This window comes from Dermochelys coriacea, chromosome 21 (genome assembly GCF_009764565.3).
Source record: "Dermochelys coriacea isolate rDerCor1 chromosome 21, rDerCor1.pri.v4, whole genome shotgun sequence".
Lineage (NCBI taxonomy): Eukaryota > Metazoa > Chordata > Testudines > Dermochelyidae > Dermochelys > Dermochelys coriacea.
In genome coordinates, this window is record NC_050088.1 from 11598429 (window position 1) to 11622535 (window position 24107).

The 24107-nt window shown below is 45.2% G+C and overlaps 2 protein-coding genes across 4 annotated transcripts in view; one reads left to right on the forward strand and one right to left on the reverse strand.

Annotated features, from left to right (window-relative positions):
• Window positions 1-8: 8 nt before the first annotated feature.
• LHFPL5 (LHFPL tetraspan subfamily member 5) lies at window positions 9-11939 on the forward strand. Its single transcript, XM_038379725.2, has 4 exons — window positions 9-737; window positions 10081-10317; window positions 11232-11262; window positions 11650-11939. Exons 1-3 carry the CDS (start codon window positions 326-328, stop codon window positions 11246-11248), a joined length of 666 nt encoding a protein of 221 aa, XP_038235653.2. The 5' UTR covers window positions 9-325; the 3' UTR covers window positions 11249-11262; window positions 11650-11939.
• Window positions 11940-13307: 1368 nt separating this feature from the next.
• SRPK1 (SRSF protein kinase 1) overlaps window positions 13308-24107 on the reverse strand; it is a 43820-nt gene continuing 33020 nt past the window's right edge. For all 3 annotated transcript variants that reach the window (XM_038379724.2, XM_043500339.1, XM_043500338.1), the window contains 5 exons: window positions 23837-23937; window positions 22715-22822; window positions 21066-21135; window positions 16994-17086; window positions 13308-15929 (listed from right to left, as the gene is read on the reverse strand). In XM_038379724.2, coding sequence (XP_038235652.2) covers window positions 15745-15929; window positions 16994-17086; window positions 21066-21135; window positions 22715-22822; window positions 23837-23937 — 557 coding nt within the window. In that variant the 3' untranslated portion in view covers window positions 13308-15744. The remainder of the gene's footprint in view (window positions 15930-16993; window positions 17087-21065; window positions 21136-22714; window positions 22823-23836; window positions 23938-24107) is intronic.

Here is a 24107-nt window from a genome sequence, read left to right on the forward strand (position 1 = left end):
GGCGCCGGGAGACACGGGGCTGGGAGGGGCCGGGGCGAAGCGGCTGGTCCCCCGGGAGCCGGGTAGCCCAACCCCGGCCGGACACGGAGCACCGGGGCTGGAGCCGAGAACCTGAACCCGGAGCTTGCTCGCCAGAGCTGGGCCCTGAACACGGGGCGCTGGGCCCAGAGCCGCCCCCTGGGTCGGGGGGTGCAGGTGCAGGGCACCCTCCCCCCTCACTGACTTCCCTGGGTGCCCACCAGGAGGCAGCCCCCCCAGCCAGGGAGCCCGCGGCCCCACACCCCCAGCCCTGGGCCAGCCCAGAAGCCGCCCACCCTGCCGCGCCATGGGGAAGATGCTACCAGCCGAGGAAGCCGCCCGGATCTACCACACCAACTACGTGCGGAACGCCCGGGCCATGGGGGTGCTGTGGGCGCTCTTCACCCTCTGCTTCGCCATCGTCATGGTGGTGAGCTTCATCCAACCCTACTGGATCGGTGACAGCATCGACACCCCGCAGGCCGGCTACTTCGGCCTCTTCTCCTACTGCATTGGCAACGCCCTGACCGGCGAGCTCATCTGCAAGGGCAGCCCCCTGGACTTCGGCACCATCCCCTCCAGTGCCTTCAAAACGGCCATGTTCTTCGTGGGCATCTCCACCTTCCTCATTATCGGCTGCATCCTCTGCTGCAGCCTGTTCTTCTTCTGCAATTCAGCCACCGTCTACAACATCTGTGCCTGGATGCAGCTGGCGGCAGGTAAGTAGCTGGGGGGGGGGTACAGCCCAACACAGGCCCAGGGGCAAAAATGCACCCATGGCGTAGGGCCACCTCCTTACTGTTTGTGTTACCACACCCTCTGCAGGGCCCATCTGAGATCAGAGCTAGGGGAAGCCCTATAAAAGGCTGGCAACTGCAGACCGAACAGAGAAACGCACTCTGTATTTGTTTCTTCTACAATTTGGGTCAATTTAATGCTGGTGAAAGGAGCCAGAGGGACAGAGTTAGAACCTGATGTCCTCCCCGGCCACAAAACAGGCCCGTTCAGGCATTTGAGATCCCCCTGTCTACCTTTGTTCCTCATTCCTGCCCTGGCAGGGTGACATCCCAGAGGAAGAAGATAGTTTACAGTCTTTCTGAGCCACACACTCAGAGGTGGGTCACTGCTGAGACTACCAGCAATAACAGTAATACCTAGCTCTTCCAGGGCACTTTTCATCAGTGGAGCTCCAAGTGCTTCACAAAGGAGGTCAATAGCATCACCCCTATTTTACAAATGGGGAAACTGAGGCACAAACCAGTGGTGTGACTTGCCCCAAGTCACCCAGCAGGTCAGTGCCAGAGCCAGGTCGCTGGAGTTCCAGTTCAGTGCTCCATCTACTAGGCCACATTACCAATAAAGGTGCCATTTAGGGCCAAATGTAAGAGTGGTTTTGCAACATGGAAACCAGGTCCTAGGGAAGTAAGCTCAGACCATCAGACTCATTGCACATAGGTAAGCAATGCTCTTGCTGGTGCAGTAGCTGCACTTGCTGAAGCATGAAGGGGAGAACTGCTCAGTCAGAACCATCTCCCCTCTAAATGTTTAGCTGGATCTAGCTTTACTTTAGGCAGATATAAAGGGCCACATTCAAATACATTACTCATCATGAGAAGCCCCATCCTACATGAACTCCCCTCTTGATTTCAGGGGGGCCTCCCCTGGAATGGGGCACTTTTCCACTAGCCCCTTCTGCCCAAAGTTTAGTTCTGTAAGGTAGGAGCCAGCTCAGAGAAACATCAGCTTGCAAGGCCAGGCCAATTCTGGACTGAAAGATGCTGGGTGAAGCAAACATGCATGCATGCCGTTTTCCTGCGCTACTTAGAGCGGAAGGACAAAATCCTTTCCAGTTAAACAAACAGGTGAGAAAGCCAGGAACGAACGTGAGTCTGAGGCACAGAGCACCCACCTCTCTCACTGCCTCCTCTGCCCTTGGAGGTGGGGTAGTTCCCTGCCTCTAAAACTCATGCCCTGTAATTGGTTCCTGCTTTGCAGAGAACAAATGAGAAGCACGAGTTAAAATGGGAGACGAGGTCAAGATTTGCCATATTAGCTCAGACTGTTAGTCCACTAAGTCTCTCCACCCTCTGCAGAGGCCAGTAGGTGATGCTTTAGAGACATATGAAGCAAAGCCCATAGGCACCCAGCAAAAGGTGCAAGTCTGTGCATGGGGGGAAAATTCCTTCCCAACTGCTAGAGCAGGCACCTGATGCTCTGAGGTATGGGACTTGATTGGCTTGCGGTAAGGCAAGCATTATTGGACATCAAATTATCCACCTAATGAACTCAGGTTGCAGCCACTACAGGCCAAGCAGATGCCAGGTCAGGGAGCAGATAAGTGTGAGCAAACTAATATGGCAAGGCAATTTACAGCCACTGTTGATCAGTGCTCCTTTTGTTTACCCAGCACATCAGAAAGTAGGGCATGTATCTTACCATAACACTTGGGCCAGAAGGATAACAACTTTCCAGGCTACCCAACCCATTCAGCTTAGCCTGGGGTTTACTGAGTGGAATTACCATTAATTAAACCCTGCCAGCAATGCTAGTCGTCAGAGGCAAGGGGCATGGTGAAGGCTGTGTGCTTTCCTTGTTGCAGTGAGAAGCTGCTGAAATCCAATCCCATCATCCCCAACCTCCTGAAATATTGATGTCAAAGAGGAAGGCAGCATCCTGTTCCAGTTCCTGCTTGGCTCAGCAGGCGGGAAGCCTTGCTGGTGGTGAAAATGCCACGGAGATAGAGAAAGTCAGGCCAGCTTCAGAGCTGGTGGAAAGCCCCTGCAGGCAATGGAATTGCAGCAGGGCAGACTTTAACCCTTAGGGTATCAGCTAATTCCAACTGGTCTAAAAGAAACAAACTCAAAGATTAAGATAAGAGGCTTGGAAGCAGTTCAAAAGTCCAAGGAACCTGAATAACCAAAGGTTTCCTGCCCTAGAGAATTTGAGTAGCAATTTCTTATATCTTTGCTCCTGCTGTTAACATGACCCATGGGGAAACAATGCAGCACATGGGAAGGAACTTGGTTTTCTAAAGAAAGCAGTGAAGTCTTAGTCCTTTCTCCCCATCTTTTCCCTTTGGAGGCAGACAGATCAGAGAGGAAAGGGTTAGGAGCTGTGCTCTAATAAATTTGTTAGTCTCTAAGGTGCCACAAGTACTCCTTTTCTTTTTGCGAATACAGACTAACATGGCTGCTACTCTGAGAGCTGTGCTCTGTTCAGGTGACACATGGCTTTTAAACAGATTAATAATAGAGAGAAACATGGCGAGAAAGTTCAGTCTCCTTAATAAAATAAAGCATTTATCTGATTAGGGTAAAGGAGGGCTTGGGATATGACTGACAGCCAGCCACCTTCCTCTTACATATGATCAAAGATGAAATGTGGAGGCTAAAAGCTATTACCTGCCCATGCCAGTTAAGGTAGAACAAATAGACAGAGGACAGCCAGGCTGGGATGCCTTAGCTTTTAACTCCCTCCGAGAAGTGCTAGTGCATTAGTGTACTGGAGCTGGGGGCACTGATGGATGATTTGGGTTTGGACATTGGAAATCCCATGGTGAAGAAAGAGTTTCAGGCTTTGCATGATCTGGCTGCTAGCAAATGGACAATGCAACCTGACCCAGACAGGCAGTGGCCCTGCAGCCAGGCCTGTGCTTTCCTAGGGAACACATTTCAAACACACCGCCAGATTTCCTTCCTGCGGGGGTGGGGGTGTGTGTCTTTAGACAAAGGCAACCAAACTCATCCATGCCAAGGAAGCCATGCTATTGTCCAGTCCAACCCACACCACCCTTGCCCTGGCCTGTGCTGAACTGTTCTTGAGAGTTGATATGTTTAGGGCTTTGCCCACTCTAGTTTTAAATACTTCAAATCATGTGGCTGCACCAAGTCCCATGGTAGACTGTTCCACAGCCACAAAGACTCTTATATTCCTTGTACAAAAGTAGGTCAGAGGCCCCCTTCCGTTGTGCAAGCAGACAGCGAGAGACTCCTGGTGCTGAGGAGATCACAATGGAAGTAGACCAGACAAAGGGAGCAGGACTATCCCCATTTTACAGATAGCAAACTGAGGCACACAGAGATTAAAGTCAAGATTTTCAAAAGTGATGAGTGGTTTTAGGTGCCCAACATGAGACACTTTTAAGGGGTCCGGTTGTCAGAGGGTGGGTGGTTCTGCACTTACTGAAAACCAGGGTCTTTTTAGATGTCTCAGGTTAGGCACCCAAATGAACTGGGCAGTTATGACAATCTTGGGCACAATCTTTCTGTGCCACCAGTCCCCTCACCTGTAAAAGCGTGGGTAATCTGTTCTCTCTTACCCTCCTAACTTTTTTTTTCTTGCCTTAAATTCAGTGAGAAAGCAGGATAGGTTTGTGCCTTGGGTGTGGCTGCAACATGGGGGAGGTCAGATTTCATAGTGCCTTATTCACTTTGTACTGTGCACAGCTGTTAGTCAAAGATGGCCCTAACAGCATAAAAGGCAAGTGGTTGAACCACAATTAGAGAGAAAACCCCTGAGAAAACAACACTAGTTTAGGGTGGAATAAACTATTTCCAGTGAGTGAGTCAGAGCAATGAGTTGGAGGACTTGCCTGGTACCACATAAGGCCAAATTGCGGGGCCTCTATGCCCAGCGGTGAGCAGCATCATTGACTTTAACGCAACTGATTGCATAAGTACTCAGAGTGTAAAAAACTCCATAAATGTGGCCCCCCGTGAGAGGCACACCAAACCTGTGTGTATGTGTGGCTTTTTGAGATCAAGGATAGGTTCATGTTCATGAGGAGTAGAACAAACTCCACTGATATAGGAGCAGCTGTTCGTGTTTGAAAGATACCACTCTCTGCTACCCAGCCTGGCTGATGCATTAGACATGGGGATGATTCTGCACTAGATTGCTTTGCAGAAGCTCATACCTGAGCCATTCTTTTTAGGAGACAAATCTGAGGAATTGTGCTAGACTGAGGTGTTTGTTGATAGATTAAAACAATTCTGGAACAAATTGATAAAATTAAGTAGTAATAATTGGACCAGAGGGTATGCACGCTGGAGTTCTGAAGGAACACGTGTATGAAATTGCAGAACTGTAGTATGTAACCCATTGCTTAAATCAGCCTCTGACCCACATGACTTGAGGATAGAATGTAAAACTGATTTTGTAAAAAGGCTCCAGGGGCAATTCTGGCAAGTACAGGCCAATAAACCTAACTTCAACTACTTTGCCTGCTACTGAAACTACAGTAAACAGAATCATCAGACAAATAGATGAACACAATATATTGAGGAGGAATCAATAAAGCTTTTGTAGAGGGAAATCACGCCTCACCACTCTATTAGAATTCTTTGAGGGATTCACAAACTTGGACAAGGATGATCCAGTGGATATAGTGCACTAGGACTTTCTGAGAGCCACACCAAAGGCTCTTAAGCGAAGAAAACTGTCATGGGATAAGAGGGATGGTCCTCTTGTGGATCAAAAACTGGTTAAAAGACAGGAAACAAAGGGTTGGAATAAATGATCAGCTTCCACAGCGGAGAGACATAAATAGAAGGGTGCCCCAGAGATCTGTACTGGGACCAGTACTGTTCAATACATTAAAAAATGATCTGGAAAAAGGGATAAGGAGCCAGATGGCCAAGGTTGCAGATGATATTAAATTGCTTATGATAGTTAAGTCCAAGGCTAAGTGCGAAGGGTTACAAAGGGATCTCACAAAACTAGGCGACTGGGCAACAAAATGGCAGATGTAATTCAAATGTTGATAAGTGCAAAATAATGCACAGTGGAAAACAATCCCTACTGTACATACAGAATATTGGGGTCTAAATTAGCTGTTACCACTCAAGAAAGATCTTGGAATCATCGTGGATTATTCTCTGAAAACATCTGCTTAGTGTGCAGCAGCAGTCAAAAAAGCTAACAGAAGGTTAGGAGATGTTAGGAAAGTGATTGATAATAAGACAGTAATCATCATGGCACTTAAATCCATAGTACGCCCACACCTTGAATACTGCATGCAGTTCTAGTCACCCCCTCTCAAAAAAAAGATGTATTTGAATTGGAAAAGGTACAGAGCAGGGCAACAAAAATTATTCGAAGTATGGAATAATTTCTGTATAAGGAGATATTTAAAAGACTGGGACCTTTCAGCTTGGAAAAGAGACAGCTGAGGCTGGGGATATGATAGCGGTCTATAAAACCATGACTGGTGCAGAGAAAGTGACTAGGGAAGTGTTATTTACCCATTTCACAGAACACATGAACCAGGAGTCACCCAATGAAATTATAGGCAACAGGTTTAAAACAAACATAAGGAAGTACTTCACACAATGCGCAGTCAACCTGTGGAACTCATTGCCAGGGGACATTATGACAACCAAAAGTATAATTGGGTTCAAAACAGAATTAGATATGTTTATGGAGGATAGGTCAATCAATGGCTATTAGTCAAGATGGTCAGGCATGCAACCCGGTGCTCTGGGTGTCCCTAAGCCTCTGAGTGCCAGAAACTGGGACTGAACAATGGATCACTTTCTAATTGCCCTGTTCTGTTTAGGCCCTCTGAAGCATCTGGCATTGGCTGCTGTCAGAGACAGGATCCTGGGCCAGATGAACAATTGGTCTGACCCAGTATGGTCATTCTTACGTTCTGGTGCCTGCTCAGTCTGAAGGCTAGTTATTTTAGGTGCAGGTGGAGCAGGGGCATAAAGGGTGGGGTGGAGTGTCTCTTTTATTTGCATCAGGATCACACCTCAGTCCAAGATGTAGGTATTCCTTTAAAGCTTTCCCGCCTGTCCCCCTCCTCCTCCACACTGAGCTGCAGAGGAAGGTAATTAAGTGTAACGGAAGGCACAGCTTCTAAATGAAGAGAGATGGCTTATGGAAAGCCAGTATGATGCACAATGCCCTTACTACTGTCCTCCCCCACAAGCCTTTGAAAAAACCCTGAGCAAACCGTTGCCAGGCAGCAGCTATCCACAGTCCCGAGAATGTTCTCTGGCCTACAGTGATCCCAGTGACAGAGAGAAATGGAGGCTTCAGGGAAGGGGTGTGTGTGTGTGTGTGGGGGGGGGTAACCGCAGCATCTTTACACCACTGAATAGCAAGAGGGATGGATGGTGCTGCTGCTAACCTGCTGTCACCTGATGCATCAGAATTTAACACAGTATACCAAAGTACAATAACCACAAGCGCACAGCGACTTCAGGGAACCATTAGCCACGTGTCACCAGAGAGAGGGCGTGTGCCATGGAGAGAAATAGTTTCTCATTCCAGAGCTCTTGACCCAGGAACGTTTCTGTAGCGTACGAGGGAAGTGCATGTTTCTGGCAGAAGGATGTGCATTGAAGTTTATATAGGATGTGGATTTGCAATGGATATAACATTTGCACTATAGGCTGTCTGCCCCCTTGTGCTAGATATTGTATAAACATATTGGCCCCGACCCAGAGAGTTGGGGGGGGGAGGGAGAGGGAGGTGAAGAGTAGTGAAGTCTCTTTCAATCTGTTCAGAAAGTTGCTTTGTAAAGCTTTTGGTGTGAGCTGTATGTGGACATTTTGAAGAATTCATTGCAGCGGTATTTGTATTAGGGTAGCTTAGGAGCTCCAAAAATCAATCATTGGGCTAGGCACACACATCTGAAAAGAGAATCCCTGCTTGGAATCTGAAATGCTTACACCACCTATTGGTTAATTTAACCATGGCAAGGCCCTTGTTACGTCCTCATGTGGGCAACTGGCCAATACCTTTGGCCAAACGTGACAGTCCCTGTCTCACATAATAGCAACAAGCCTTTGCTGCCTGTCAGGCCAAGCTGGCGCGGCCCCGCTCTTGGTTGGATAGCATTTCCCAGTTTGTCTGTGCAAAGACCCGGAGCAGAGGAGAATGGGAGACAGTTGTATGGGATGGGGACATAAGGGACAGAAAGAGCCCCTGGCATAGGGGGAAGAGCAGAGGGAATGGTAGGGAGCCCCTGAACTAGACAGATAGGAGGGTGGCACACAAGGAACTAGTGGGGAAGAATACAAGGAGTCCTTCATGTGGGCACTGAGGTCAGCCTCCCCACTACCCGCCTTTAATCTCAAAATATTCATTACTTGATGCCAGGAGCCCACACACGGTGCTAGGCATCATACAAACATTAGTATGAAAAATTAAACTCCACAACTCCCCCCAACCACTTCTTTACAATCAGCCAGTGGCAAACTGGGACTAGGACCCAGACATCCTCCTCTGAGGGCTAGCACCCAAGAGTCACCTGTAATGACTCTTCAGAGAGTCTAGACAGTACTTAGCAGCCAAAGCCCCTTTGTGACTTCAGAAGACGAGCTACCCGGCCGAAAAGGAAAACAAAGCCACTGCTGCATTTGCTCTAGTTAGCAGCAGGAAAGGTGTCTTACGGTGCAGACATGGCACACAAGTGAAAGCAGCTCAGGACCAGGAACGGATCAGACCACTGGGTTGCGTACACTCCCAGCGGTAGGATATCCATTTACAAAAGGAGTCGACCACATGGGATTCCAAGTGAACCCATTTCAAAATTAACCTGGGTGTCAATCCCTTGGGCTGCCATAAAATACACCTAGAGTGAGGTTAGCCCAACACCGGTTAAACAAAGGGTAATCCAAGTTCCTCCGCTCAAACAAGTCCACTGGAAATCTGTTTTAAGCCATTAGGAGGAGACAGTTCCTAGGGAGGGAGATGGTGCCTTTGACAGGATGCTGTTGCATATTCATGCCGGAATGGAAGGGCGTTGCCAAGGCGACCAAGTTACTGGGAGATTTTGCAGCAGCATTTCCTTTCTCAAAGAGCATTGTGCTCTTGGCCTCACACATTTGGTACCAGTCTGATTGTGTGGGTGACGGGTGCAATTTTAAACCAGAATAGTTAGACTGGTACAACCCCAACTGCAGATAGTTATACTGCAAGAAAGGTAGTTTACACTACTGTAGCTTATTGACCTCCCACTGTGGGAACAACACTACATCTGTATAAGGCACCTTTATATTGCTATAAACTTCATGCACACTGGGGTGTGAGGTGGATGTTGTACCACTTTAACTGTACTGTTCTAGCTACACTTGGGTAACTTTTCTCTTTAGACCTGCCCTTGCTCCCATATAACTAGGCTCCAGGAAAGCGAGATCACATCAACACTGTGCACTGGATGCAAAACTACAATTACTGGGTGTTAACCCAATTGCACCTCACAATGAATTTTAGTCCTCGAACTTTTGATTCTCTCTCTTTCTACCTCAGTGCCTCACTTCTTCGACTGGAAGGATAAATACCCACCTGAGTGGAGCACTTTGAGGCTTACAATAGAAAAGTGCAACCTGATTATTATTGGAAGATGGTTTGGGGTGAGGAACTAATCAGATTGGTCGGTAAGAGTCTGAACTACTTATAGCTGCGTGAGTTGGAGATCAGAGCTAAACCATTTTAATAAACTCATCATTTAGCACAACTCAGCCTTTGAGTGAGTGTGGGTCTGGTATTGATGCTAAAATGTAGAAACAGCTTTGTAGGGTATTTTTCAGGCAAGAAACTGCTTTACAGAGGCAACTTTCCTCTCCATTTCCACCCGCAGTGGAGAATAAGGCACAGAGCAGTTGAAATGGATGTTCTGTAGTTTATTCAACAGTGAGCTGTTCCGTGATCTCCATTTAGTCCACAGCTTGCTCTTTATGTGGTCATGACTACAAACTACCAGCTCAGACCGTGCTAGTTCTATTCCAAGCCAGATCCTGCACTGTCAACAGCAGTATCTCTGCCGTTAGCGTCCAGGAGCACGGCCTCAGGTGCTGCATGATGCTAACTGATAATAAGGTTCCAGGAGGAGATGCTGACAGAAGATCCACTTTGAGCTGTGAACGATTACACTCCACTTTGCACAAGCACTTGCTGAACCTTTGTGGAAAGGGGAGTGGGCACAATGACTTCATTAAAAAAGATTAATTAGGAATCTTTTTTGGGTGACACTTTACACCCAGCACCAGTCAAGGTGGCAGTGCACTACCACCGTGCAACTGGTGCCTACGTCCATGTTTTTTCCCCCTGCAGCGGCCGGCCTAATGATAGGTTGCCTGATCTACCCAGATGGTTGGGATTCCAATGAAGTGAAGCGCATGTGCGGGGACAAAACTGACAAATACACGCTAGGGGCGTGCACCGTGCGCTGGGCCTTCATCCTCTGCATTATTGGGATCCTCGACGCCCTCATCCTCTCCTTCCTGGCCTTTGTTCTAGGGAACCGGCAAGATAATCTCCTCCCAGATGATTTCAAAGTAGAAAATAAAGGTAATGACCTCACTTTGTTCTCTCTCCCTGCAACCCCCCCGCTCGCCTATTAGAGGGTACATCAAAACCCCTGAATGGTCACTGCCACCTATAAAGCCTGCAGCCATGCCCATTGGGCCCAGATACCATGATAGGTGTGAATTATAGTGACCTGGACAATGCTAGGGATGGGAAATAAAGGGGAAGGGATATTCGAGAACAAGGAGATCAGGTAAGTTCTACAGTACAGGCCAGGCCAGGCTTCCGCCCACTCATTGTGGCTACCTGGGTGATTCCTTTCTAGAAATTAGTACTTTCCCACCATTAACAGGCTCCAGGCCAATCAGGTAGGAGAAGGCAGACATTACCCAGGGAGCTACCCAGGGCAAACGTTACCCAGACATGGCAATTGACACCACCAAAGAGACTAGACCAGGAATGACAGAGAAATTCAGTTCATCTCATCAAGGGAAGAAATTGGTTACAAGGATCCTAAGACTTGTATTTCATCTCAGTAGTGGTGAGATTGCTATCCCATTTCACACACAAGGTGGTGTGTTAAAAGCACTTGGTAATGGATTAGTATCCAGCACTATCCATCCTGCAAACAGCATTTGATTTCTGAAGCACATGGACATCGTGCATTAAACAAACAAATGTTAAGGGAAACCTCAGGCAGGGGCTAGTCCATTTCCACACCTATTAAATGAATGCAAGGAGACTGCATCATTAAGTAGATATTGTATGAGGTTGATCCACGATCAGCATGCAGCAGGGCATGAGACACTGCCTTCTCACTCATTAGCCACCTCAATGAGGTCACCTTTTCCCTTAACACATGAAACTGATACAACTTTTGAAGACAGTTGCTCCTGTTCTTTCCCTCTGTTACACTCCCACTCACCCTAGTATAAAGACAGCTCTTTGTTTTACAGAGGAGGGCCATGAATGAAGAAGCTGACCACAGTAAGTAATCCTATTTGAAATTACTACTAAACTTGTTCCAAGTATATGTAATCCAAGTATATCTGGCAGGATTCCTGAAAGATTACTGGTAATTTTTGGTTTCAGAGTAGCAACCATGTTAGTCTGTATCCGCAAAAAAGGAGGACGACGACTTATGGCACCTTAAAGACTAACACATTTGAGCATAAGCTTCCGTGAGCTACAGCTCACTTCATCGGATGCATTTCAAGACCCTGTATTCCCATTGCTTTTAGTTACATCTTTGCTTTTACCTAATGGCACTAAAGAAGCCATAACTTACTGCACACAATAGGATTTAAAAACCCCTATGTTGATCTATTTTAGAAGCGTCAAAACTGTAATTTAACCTTTTCCTTCTCTTTCCAGGGACATCTAGAGCCCCTCTAGGTAACTACCAGAAACTTGATGCTTTTCTTATAGGTCATTTTGAAGTAACTCTATTCTCCCTAAAAATTTCTTGAAAAGATTCCATGCAAGGGGCTGCTGGAGATTCGACTCCCTCATGGTGTTTATTTGGATGGAGGGACCCAATCAATTATAGAAGGGGGAATAGGAGGGAGGAGCTAGTATGTGCTTTAGCTACTTACAGTCACATTTTGTACTGGCTTGTTGCAAAAAAAAAAAAATTGCAGAATAAAAGGCAAAGTTGCAGTGTTTTGATGTTGTGCTAGTGTCCTTGGAAAACTTACTTCTTACCTGGCTTCTTCTCCTGCGATCTTGAGTATTGTTCTACAAGAGAAACCATTCAACACCCAAATTCCAACAAAACTCAATGGGCTTCTTCTATAAAGCTGCCCCTTGAAGTTACCCATAAGAGGAGACACAAACAAAGCCACAGTCCAGTCAGTAACATAATTCAGCAAGAAACTGGATTAATGTGCAGTGAAAAATTGGCCTTAGGACTCAACTGGCTCCACAGCCTCTCTCACCATACCGAGCAACATTAAAAGACAAAGCATGATGAAGCCTCTTTTCGGCACAAATGTGCTGGGTTCCAGCATGGTATAGCCAGCAATTCAGATAATATTCACTAGAGCAGATGGTGCCACTCAAAAATCAGCTCAATTCACACTATCCCTGCATTGTTGGAACCACTTGTATAACCTGATTTAGTTACCAGTTCATGTCACACTATGAACACCCACTTGCAGCAGTCTTCTGCATGTTCACATTCTGCAGATTGCCCAGGACTGCGATCTCTTCTGATCTGGGAGATCTTAAAGACAGCACTGCCAGCTCTAAATCCAAAATTTACAAAGCAAAAGTTGAACTTAAGGTTTGTTTCCTTACAACTGCTAGAAATCAGGTCCCTTCCAGCAAGGCTGCACCCTGATCTTCCAATTTTATGCTTCTTTTGCAGCAGGAGTTCTCAAACAGTGGGCTGTGACCCCATTTTAATGGGAGTGCCAGGGCTGGTGTTATACATCCTGGGGCCTGGGACCAAAGCCCGAGCCCCAATGTCCAGGGCCAAAGTCCCACAGCTTCAGCTGGTGGGTGGCAGGGCTCAGGTTACAGGCTCCCCCCTCCCCCGAGGGCTGAAGCCCTCAGGCTTTAGGATCCCCCTTCATCCTGGGCCATGGGGCTTGAATTGTGGTCCCGCCCCAGCCTGGCAGGGCTCAGGTTTTGGTCCCTGCCTTCTGGGGTCATGTAGTAATTTTTGTTGTCAAAAGGTGGTGATGGTGCAATGAAGTTTGAGAACCTGTTTTACAGTAAGGAAAGCTCTAGATGCCTCAGTTAAGGCTCCCTATTAGGGACTACTAAATGGAAAACCGTGGCAAAGTTTGGCACATGGCTATTTAAAGGGGACAAACTACTATAGCAACATCTTAGTGTTTCCTAGTTTAGAAGATAGCACTAATTTTGTGATTTCATCTACCTAGATCATACAATACTGCATGTGAATGGGGTCTCAAGACTAAATGCGTAAACCCTGGCTCCCTACTCTAGCAGAATACAAACGTTAATGGACAGACAATGGCTCTGAATGAAGTTACCAAGGGAACATATCATGAATAGAATAGATGTGGGTTATTAAATAATCTGTTTTATTGTACGGCATTTACAAAGAAAAGACAATGCACTCAAGTAGAAAGAATAAAAATGTATTTTCCTTCAGGTTTTAGACGAACACAGCAAGTACAAATCCTTTAGTGAGCACTTTATGGCAATTTGGAAGTTTAGTGAACCCCAAGTGAGTGAGCACGAGGGACAAGACTGAATCCTGACAGCTGCCTCTCTGCGTCTTCAACCCACAAGCTGGCTCTTTTACTGAGCTAGAGGAAAAAAGTCCTCTTCTGGCGGTGATGGGGGAACAGATACCTCAGAACCCAATGTGCAGACCCCTCTATGAGGATCTCATTCCTTTAGGTCAGCCAGGGTGTGGAAATGCACAGGGCGGGGTGAGCTCTAGTGACGCCACCAGAAGTTCCATTCACCCTGCCAAAAAGTCTTCACAGTATTAAAACAGAAGGTCAGCAATATACAGTCCAGTCCTGTCTGTAATCCCTTTACAACAGAAAAAGAAGCGACTCTTGGAGCTGGGGAAGGAATTCCAGATTCCAGGAAAATCATTCAGCAGTTTTAAACTGTTTTGGTATATTTATTTCCTTTAATCTTAGATTATGCATAGAGAACCTGACTTAAGAACTCCTAAATGGACATGCAGCCTGGATTTCGTCAATGCCCTGGGTGGTGTTAGGCTGGACAAGCAAGAAAATATAGGGCAAGATGGTTATACCTTTAAAGTGGATTAAATAAGGTCACCAGCTTTTGTGGATGGAAGGTTGCGATAAACTGAGATTTCAAACACACACACACAAGAGTGACATGTAACAGCCTCACTGGCAGCTTTGGCGTTACTGTCTCAAATAGTGCCTTCTGGGAGTTCCAGAGTCCTGAGGCAGCTTCTGTCCTCTGAGAACTTCTTGATCCCAAAGGCCTGTTTGGTCCATGGTGAGGAAGGGCTGTTCAAGTCCCTACCCTGCCAAAACCTTGCTTTAGAGTAGGACGCAATAAATCTGTAATAGCTTAGGAAAGCCTAGGAGAGATGCATCGTAAAACTAGCAAACACTACAATGCTTTAACTTTGAATTAAAATAACCGCCCCCACAAACCTGTTACACCCAGCCCCCTCTGAGAAGTTTAAAAACCTTATACAATATTCTACTGGGGCAGCCATATTTGGGGTGATTTTAGGAAAGAGAAACTGACCCTGTTTCTACAGGAAGAAGCCAAACCAAGTAGCTCAGCTGTCCTTGTGTTAATCCCAAGTACTCAACCGTCTCAGAAAATAAAAGGCAATCCCATCTGGGGAAGTTACTTCTAAAGGCCAGCACCTAAGGCAAGCTAACACAGTAGAAATCTTTACATTAAGCTTTGGAAATGTGGTGTTTCGAAGTCAGAGAACACAGTGTGGCTGTGACACACAGATACCACCAGCCCCTCTTCACAACTGAATGGTCAAAATAAGAGAAAGTACATTCCATCTTTCCAGACTGAATACCAACTGCTCACTGATGCAATGACAACTTCAGGCAAAGCAAAGGAAGTGCCAATATGAGCAAAAACAAAAAACAAAAACTTACAGCTCACTCAAATGTCTAGGAAGAGTTGCCTGCACTCCAACTACCACTCTGCCAACAAAGCATGCACACATCTATTCTGAAGATTGTGCATTTAACCAGTTCCAGCTTTTGCTTTTTTTTTTTTTTTTTTTAAACTTGTCCATGTGAAGTTTTAGTCCAAGGGCTCAGGCATTTGAGGGAGTGTAGCAGGCTTCACTGAATTCAGAAACTAATCTGAACACTGGGGAAAAATAATGGTATTAAAAATAGTTTTTAAATACAGCTTTTCATAGGATTCAGTGGCTAAAACTAAAGAAAAATTATTTGACTGGAAAGAATGGTGGAAGTCACCCAAGAAATGCAACAGACACCTGGGGATGGGTGGAGGATTTCAAGTTCTGTTCCACATGGAGTTATCACCCAGGTATCAACCTGCCATTTCTCATCCTCCTGCTGGGTACTGGCCATGCAATGGAAAATTGACTCCTAGAGTTAGTGAGCTAAGGATGGAGTCACAGATCTTCATATCCCCTTCATGGGTGTAATTTAGTTAAGGAAACACACTAATGCAGATCAGCTCACACCTACACTAACAGGTAAGAGACTCGGGGCAACTTTGTATTCATCAGTCAGTCAATTAATCTTTGGCAAAGCCCAATCAAGGCAAAGCTCACAGGATGCCCACTGGCTGAGAAGAGTCTCCGCTTAATCAAATAAGCAAACTCAACTGAACAGGTTAAATTTATCTAAAATCTTGGAAGCCTTGAAGGAAGAGCTTCACACTGAAAAGGAACAAGGGGGGAAAAAAATGGATCTGGGGAGGGGCAGTTGGGACACCTGGGTGTACGTATGCTATGCTGTAAACCAGAGTGTAGGGCTGCGGTGTTGGGTTGAAGCCCTAGGAGTTAAGCCAGGGGTGCCTGAGACACTCAGCTGCTGTAGCCCGTTTCTCTGGAATCAGCTCCAACATAGGTAATAAGAAGTCTGTGAATGCAGCTGCCTCATCTTGGGACCACTCGTATTTCTCCACCAGAACTTCAAAAAGGCCCCAGGGCTTCAGTTTGGTGATGTGTTTCAGATCCCCTGAAAATGAAAAACAGACATCAACAGTAAGTCGCCAATGGTATCAGAGCGGCTTACCAAGTTATTCTGGTAGGTATCAGGACTCTGGTGTTGCTTTGGTAAATGCTGTCTAGGGTCATAAAAGGTTGAATTTTAACAACCCAAGTTTCCCTCTTTATAAAGCTGCCCTTGGAGGTCAGCCAGTTTTACAAGAGGTACTTGCAAGAAGGTCCCATCTCTCTCCTCCTACTTCAGCCCCACGGTTTCAATACAACATGATTAGTCACTATAACTAAAAAATACAGACACTAACACAAGGCCACTCACTACTTGTACTGACTTGCAGACATTCAGAACCAGTCTGAGGGGAGAGGTTCTGCATGTAGCAGACAAGTGTTTCCAGTTCAGACTGCAAAACTGGAAGGCTGCCTGACAGCACAGAGACCACCACACTTCAGTCCTCATGCTCTACCCAAAGGAGAGAAGATGGATGCATTTTAACCAGTAGGTAGCTTTAAACAGCCCTCATCATGCCAGAAAAGTATTACTGTCTTTAAGAGATTCTCGGCCTGGCTAATGCAATTCTGCCAGCTTTCTATTGCTCAGCAGACTATTGCTTCCTCAAATAGTGTTGTATCATTTCAGAAAATCCATGGAAGAACAATCTGAGGTTTGAAACAGCAACTCAATATTCATGACCACAGGGTACTGCTGCTCTGGCAGAATTAGATTAGTAGGCCAGGAGCTGAGCAAAGCTGTCTAGACAAAGGAATTCAAAAGCACGTTAAAGCCGTTAGTTGATAAAAACTGACTATGATGCCAAATCAGCCCACAAAGCTGACAAGCTGACCACAGCAGTGCTCTCCAACCTGCTTATGGCTGGGGAGCGTTGAGATGAGGAGCACTGGTATGCACTCAATAGCCAGGTAAGAACACATACAGAGCGGCACCTTGGTCCTGTAGGAATCTTTGGTGCAGCAGCCAGAAGATTTAAGATTATGGCTTTGCTGTGGTCTATAGTTACCTGGTAGTTCCAGCAACATGCATTAGGGCACTCCTAGAAAAAGCTTGCTGTTTCCTTTTACCTTTTTTGGTGAAAAACTCCTTGGAATATTTTCCTGCCACAATGAGCTTGCGAGGTATTTTCCCCAGAAGTTCTATGATCAATGCAATGTGATCTGCGTGTTCCAAAACATTTCAGAAAGGAGAGAGACATACATAACAGGTATTAATACAAGGCACTCCATACAGAGCAACAGCTCTGGACACCGACAGAGAGAGCAGCATGCACGCACACCTCCATTTGGAAAACTTGTCATTCTTGTTTTCTTCACTAACTGGGAGGGAATGGATGAAGTCCAGAGTTAGATTCCTCCACTAGGAGAATCCTTGGATTGTAGTTCCCAACACTCTAGGAACTCAGGGACCTGGGGAACCCTATTCTTCATTGATAGGTGGACTGGTGTGGAACAAAAAATTGGTGTGGATGCTCCATCTCCTGATTGTCTGCATCCCTGGTGCCTGGAGGAGGAAAGGGTGGGGGGAAAATACTACCTCTGTGATCGAAGAGCTCCTGTGAATATTTCCCACATAGGGCAAAGTGCCTTGGACTTCTGCCTAGAAGCTCTACAATATGCGCAATGTGGTCTAAAACAGAAGGGGAAGAAGAGTAAAATAAAAGGGACAGAAGGATGGGAGAAAGGACAAGTGGCTGTAAAAGGCTTATTTCAACAAGCTCATGGGACAGGGGAGCTGTTTAGAGGTGATCTGCTGAAGGGGAAGGAATTTTAACTTTATGATGTATAAAGGGCAAGCGTTTTACACTTTAGAAATATCAGGAATATCAAGTTTGGTGTCTCAGTTATGCTGGAGGATTCCTCGGAGTCTAAAGAATTACACTGGAGGCACTCACCTCTCAATTGAAGAGGCATGTGTGCCTGAAAGGTTGAGAGCTTTTTCTTCCAAGTGTTTGAAATTTGAGTTAAAACCAATTTCAAACAGAGACTAAAACACTTTCAGTTCACACTGCTCTGATTTCAGTCCTGTGATGGACAGCAGTGTGGGCTAGGATAAGGCACTAGGCCGAGACTCTGAGAATTAGGTTTGCTCTGATTTCTGTCACTGAACTGCTTTGCCAGTATCAGAGTTTAAGGCCAGAAGAGATCTAGTCTGGCCTCCTGTATATCACAGGCTACCTACACCACCTACTAAACCCAACAACGTAATTTAGACCAAAGTATTATGGCCCACAGGAGACAAGGCAATCATGTGCCACAGGCAAGTCACTTCACATCTCTGCTTCCACTTCCTCTTCCATCCTTGTCTATTCAAGTTGTAAGTGCTTTAGGGACCCTGACCATGCATGCTACGTATATTACATGGTAGCAAAGAGGCCTGACTTTTTCTGGAGCCTCTATACCCTATTGTTAATACAACAAATGTAATGTCATTAGCTTTCCATCTGCCTGAAAAGTCCTGCACCAAACAAAAACTCTAACCAACCCTAATGAGGGTAGACAAGACCTGATGATATTTATAATGTAAAACAAGCAGAACATTTCTAAACACCTTTGAGGCCTTTATACACTATAAAGAATAAAAGAGCAACATGTTCCACTTCGCAGGTGACTTTTAAACAAGACTATATTCAGGGTGAAAAAAGAAAAATAAGGAGCAGATAATAAATTGATCACTTTATAAACTGCAGTTATGGATAACCAAAAAACCTGCAGTCCAGATAAAAAGCTTGTGATCTTTAGAACGCTTATCAGAACCCCTGACTACTGAACCGGGCTGGAAATTTCATGAGAAGAGGCTTGCATGGAATTTCTCAACTTAAACCAAGCAAACTTTCCTCCCTGGAAAACTGTGCTCTGGAATGTTTGGAAGAGGTTCTTGTCACTGATGCAGATTTGGCATTTTTCCAGTGCCAACTAAGACTGCTCAGAGACTCCTAGCTCAGGGGGATTTACATATATTACACACCAGCTGTGAGATGGGATTGTGCTTTTCAGCATACAGACTGCACCTGTTATATAAGTGTCAAGGGAATTTACTGGTGCAAATAGATGCCTCTGGACCAATTCAGATACATTCGGACCAACCCAAGAAATGCAGAAAAACAAATCCAACTTGCTACAAAAATGTTAAATGAAGTTTACTTGTTAAACTAAACATGGATTTTAAGAAATTACTACTCCTAGGGAGTCGTCTTACTGATAGGTACTAAAGTGACAGAAACAGCAGCTGCACCATGAATTCTTGACAAGTCCATTGAGAGAAAAAGTGACCAAGTTACACAACAAGGCGAGTTATTTTTTCAATGTATGCAGTACAGAGCAAATGGCAACAAAGTCAGAACCAAGTGGTAGAGGCACAAGAAATGTTCCCTCTGTTTAAGCTACTGAGAAATGGAATGAAATATTAGCTAATTCTACTGCTCACGTAAGGTCTGTCTATTTAAAGTGTGAAACAAAGCCAACGGCTGTCAATGAAACTGTCCATGATTAATTATAGGGGTGGTGCTGAACATCTTACTAGACAAAGCTCCATTTTAAAAATTGTATTTCTTCTAAACAAAGTCTTATAGCATCTACTCGACATCAGAGCTCTGAAATGGACACAGTACAGTTATAGCTCAGCAACAAATCCATTATCTGTAAATTCTAAAATGGGCAAGAGAAAGTTAAGGTAACACTAGGAAAGGCTACACTGATTAGCTATTAGCCAAAGTTCCCATTACACTGCATATTTATATGTAAAATTTTCACTTGTTGCTATAGCACATTTCTAACATTTAGAGATGGTCACTTTATTTACCTTTCTTTGAGATAACTTGGTCCAGTGGCAAGAGCACTAGACTGGGACTCAGACAACTTGTATTCTATTCCCTGCTCTGCCCCTGGCCTGCTGTGTGCTATTGGGAAAGTCACTTTCCCTCTCTGTGTCTCAGTTTCCCCAACAGTAAGTGAGGATAAAGGGATTTACATATGGAGATCCACAGATGAAAAGCACCACTTAAGAAGTATTTATATTACAAATATTCAGTGTCATGTGTGTTTGTGAAGGTACTACTAGGTTTTTAATCTATGTCTAATGCTGACTCAGAGAGTCAATACCTTAAGCAAGCACATTTGGAATATGGAATCTTAAATCAGAGATGATGTATATACAGGGCCAGCTCTAGGCACCAGCAAAACAAGCAGGTGCTTGGGGTGGCACATTTCTAGGGGTGGCATTCTGGTGCCGGCCATGTCGCCCCTAGAAATATGCCCCCACTGCCCCAGCTCGCCTCCGCCTGCTCCCCTGAGCACATCACCACTCTGCTTCTCCCACCTCCCTCCGAGGCTTGCCGCACTGCGTGGCAAGCCTGGGAGGGAGGAAGAAGCCGAGAGGTGGTGCTCTCAGGGGAGGCGGCAGTGGTGGAGCGGAGGTGAGCTAGGGCGGGGAGCGGTTCCTTTACTTCCGCACATTACTTCCTGCCCTCCCCCCACCCTCGCTCACCTCCACTCTGCCTGCTCCCCTGAATGCGCTGCCTCTCCCTCACCTGAGAGGGAGGGGGGAGAAGTGGAGCAGCGGCGTGTTCAAGGGAGCAGGCGGAGCGGAGGTGAGCTAGGGCGGGGGGTTGCAGGGGGGGGGGAGCTGCAGGAAGCAATGGGGGGAAATGCAGCATGCCTGGGAGGAGACAGGGCCGGGGGGCCATGAAAAAAAAAAAAAAAAAAAAAAACAGGAGTGGCCAAAATTTTTTTTGCTTGGGGCAGCAAAAATCCTAGAGCCGGCCCAGTGTATATATTTTACAACAGACAAGGTTCAGATCAGGAGCAGAGGAAAATGATTAAAGCTGTTTAAATCATTTATTTTGAGCCGGAAGGTACCCATCTTAAAACAGATGTGAAAGAGGCAGCAGCAAAGACAAGGGAGTGTTTGTTAGGTATCCAGTAACAGAAACTGAACCTTTACTGCTTAGTGCCTGAAATTAAAGCCTCAAGTTTCCTTCCAATACGATTAGCCTGGGACTTCTTTACTCAAGCAAGCAGACATGTACCCAAGCAAGGAGCCTCTGCTTCAGTGACTCATAACAGAAAGCTCTCTCCATCCACCCACCACCACCTTTGCTGGTATTCCATTTTAAAAGGGTAGACACCTAGACACACTCACCTTCATCCCGGGAGTAGTCTTCTCCAGAGTGGGGCTCAAACAGGTAGTCTCCTGTGGCTAGTTCAAAGGCCTAAACAAGAAAAAAAAAAAAAGCGTTGAATCATTTTTCAAGTCACTGTTAGACCTATGTATGAGTACTGCAGAGTAGATGTGGCAGTTTGAATGTGAGGGGGAAACAATTACTTATAAAACCTAGAAAGACATTAAGATCTATTCTGAACTTTTGTGATGAAGGCACTGCACATTGCCATACATTACAACACATCCATTAGTGTATCTTATAAGATCATTTCTCTAAGCAAAGCTGGATCATGGCAAAATGACGTGTCAATAAGATGAAGTTCAACTATTAAGATACTGTACATAACCAAGAATTCACCAGCTTTACTCCTAGACTAGACTTTGCTTGGTAGTTAGCTATCAAGAGCACGTAGGATACTTGAGCTAAAAAGCTGTTTTCATGATGCTTCCCCCAAAAAGGGCCATTTTCCTCAAGTTCAAGGCTCTTTTCAACCACCTTCTAAGCACATTTTCTCCAATTCTCTATTTCTAGATTTGAAAAGACAGAATTATGCAGCACTATAACTTTTAAATCTTCCCTATGCAGCCCACAACCTGAGCCAGTGTAAGACAGTGTTTCCTGGCTGTCCTGATCACAAATTCTATTTGTTTTACACTGCCTCCGAAGTTTAGATTTTCGATGTGCTGCAGATTTTTGCCAATTCAGAGTGAAGCTGCATTTTCTACAGTGTTCATATCTTAAAAGCTTGTTTAGTGTCTTTAGGTAACTGTACTAATGGCTTTCCATGCTCTGATTATGGAACACGCTGCAGAATCCCCTCTTGCTTGCCATCTTAGCTTTTATTTACAAATAAAGTAAGTTTGTAGTTCTGATGTCTGTAAAGATGCCCAAAAGCGAACAAAGTGTAAACTGACCATTTTCTTCCTGAGTTGGCAGAAAGCCTGAAACAATAGGCTTATTGAACTAAAACTGGGTGTTAAATATGGAATATGATAATTTAATACATCGCCAATAACTGCTTTAAAAGGGGCATCCCCATATAGTGAGCTCATCCCACAACCTCTAACTGCTTCACATGTTCTCTCAATTGCCAAGACCCTAAAGTCCCCTTAGCAAACTGTCGCAGCCTCCAGCTTCTCTTCAACTGGTGTGTGTCATGTATTATGCGTCAGTACAAGAATTTATAATACACTGAGTCTGAAATCTGAAGGCAGTGTAAAACAGAAATCAAAACAGGAGACACCATACTGAATTGGCTCAGGTTGTGGGCCGTATAGGGAAAATTTAGAAGGGTACTTCTGCAAATTCTGAGGTTCCTGCTACATTTAGGTCTAATGTGCTGCACAGAACATGGGGACTTGGCTATAAACCTTTAGTTTTAAATAGCATGTTGAAAATGAAAGTGGAGTTCTCTCTAGAGATGTCAGATCGGTGTCCCCATGAGGAATGAAATCAGATACCAACCAAAAATCAGTGTCTGAGAAGAAAAGAATATTCTTTAAAGTGCCATTATAGCCAGAGCCAGCAAAAATGATTGTGGTCCACAGAGTACACAGCATGCTGGAATTTCCCAGAATTCTCTGCAGCTACTGAATGTTGAGGGTCCACCTTGCATGGCCAAACTCACCATACAGGCTGTGCTCCAAATATCAGCTGGGGTGTTATACCCAGATCCTATCAGCACCTCCAGGGACCGGTACTGCCTTGTCTGAATGTCCTCAGTGAAGTGCTTGTGCTAAAATTAAAAAAAAAAAAAAAGATACTTTATTAACTGGTTGAAATCGCTAAAGGAAGAGATTCCTTCAACTAAGACCAGAGAGGTGCTATTTACAGAGATATCTCGCTGATGAAACATGACAGACTGGTTTTTACATTTCAGTTAAGCGGTTTCTTAAATTTCAACAAATGATTAAAAAGCCCTAACCATAGGCACTTTTCCTCAGACAAAATAGCCTGACAATTCAGATGACAAACAGTAGCAGCAGCGGTGGAGAACGGCAGTTTTAAAGTTGAACTACAAGAGTGTGATGAATGTTACCAAGTGACTTGTGACAGGTAACCTATTTCACGTCTCTCAGGCACCAACAGCTTCTGTCAGACATGAAGATGTGCAGCCCAAACATTAGGAACCATGTTTAAAAATGGGATATATTTCACAGCTATCAGTTTGCGCGCTAATGCTAGCGGATCGAGGGTTCAAGATGCATCCGATGAAGTGAGCTGTAGCTCACGGAAGCTTATGCTCAAATAAATTTGTTAGTCTCTAAGGTGCCACAAGTCCTCCTTTTCTTTTTGGAAATTCAAAACAGAGGATCCTGAACTTAGGACTTTTCAAGGGAGTAAAGACAGTTCCAAATTGTTTTGCTATTTAAAAATCATTTAAATAGATGTTCTTTCCTGCTTGAGATTTCAAACAGATTTAGAAGCACTGCAGTATAGCCTTTAAAGGTCAAAAGTATTTACACTTTATCTTGCATGCTCAGAAATCACAAATGAAATGGTTCCCTCAGAGTGTATGATTTGACAGGCTGCAAAAAGGCACCGTAGAGGAACATCAGGAGGACTGTCTAAACTTAATCCTTGTATTAAGTTCTCTCTCATGACATTGCAGGTGAACCATAGATTTTTTTGCACCTTTTATTTTAAAGTAAATAATACAGATTGTCTTCTTCAGCTCCCCCTCCACCCCCAGTCAACTGGAAACAGATTAGTAGCTTTGGTCACTCAACACTGAAAGGTTTACACTTACCACCCAGCAGGCATTTCCTAGGTCAGCTATCTTCACTTTGAGCTTATCTGCATTCCTGGGCTCAAGGGGATTAAGGAGAAAATTCCCAGCAGTGGATTTCCCTAAATGCAATATGCATAACAGCTGATTAAATCCACATGGACAGGTCCACCATCTGCCACCCAAACCCCACAGGCATCATTCTGCACAGGAAGGATACAGGTCAATGATCAGAACTATCCCCCATGCAGTCTAGCTACAAACCATCAACTCTTGTCAATATCTATTAACC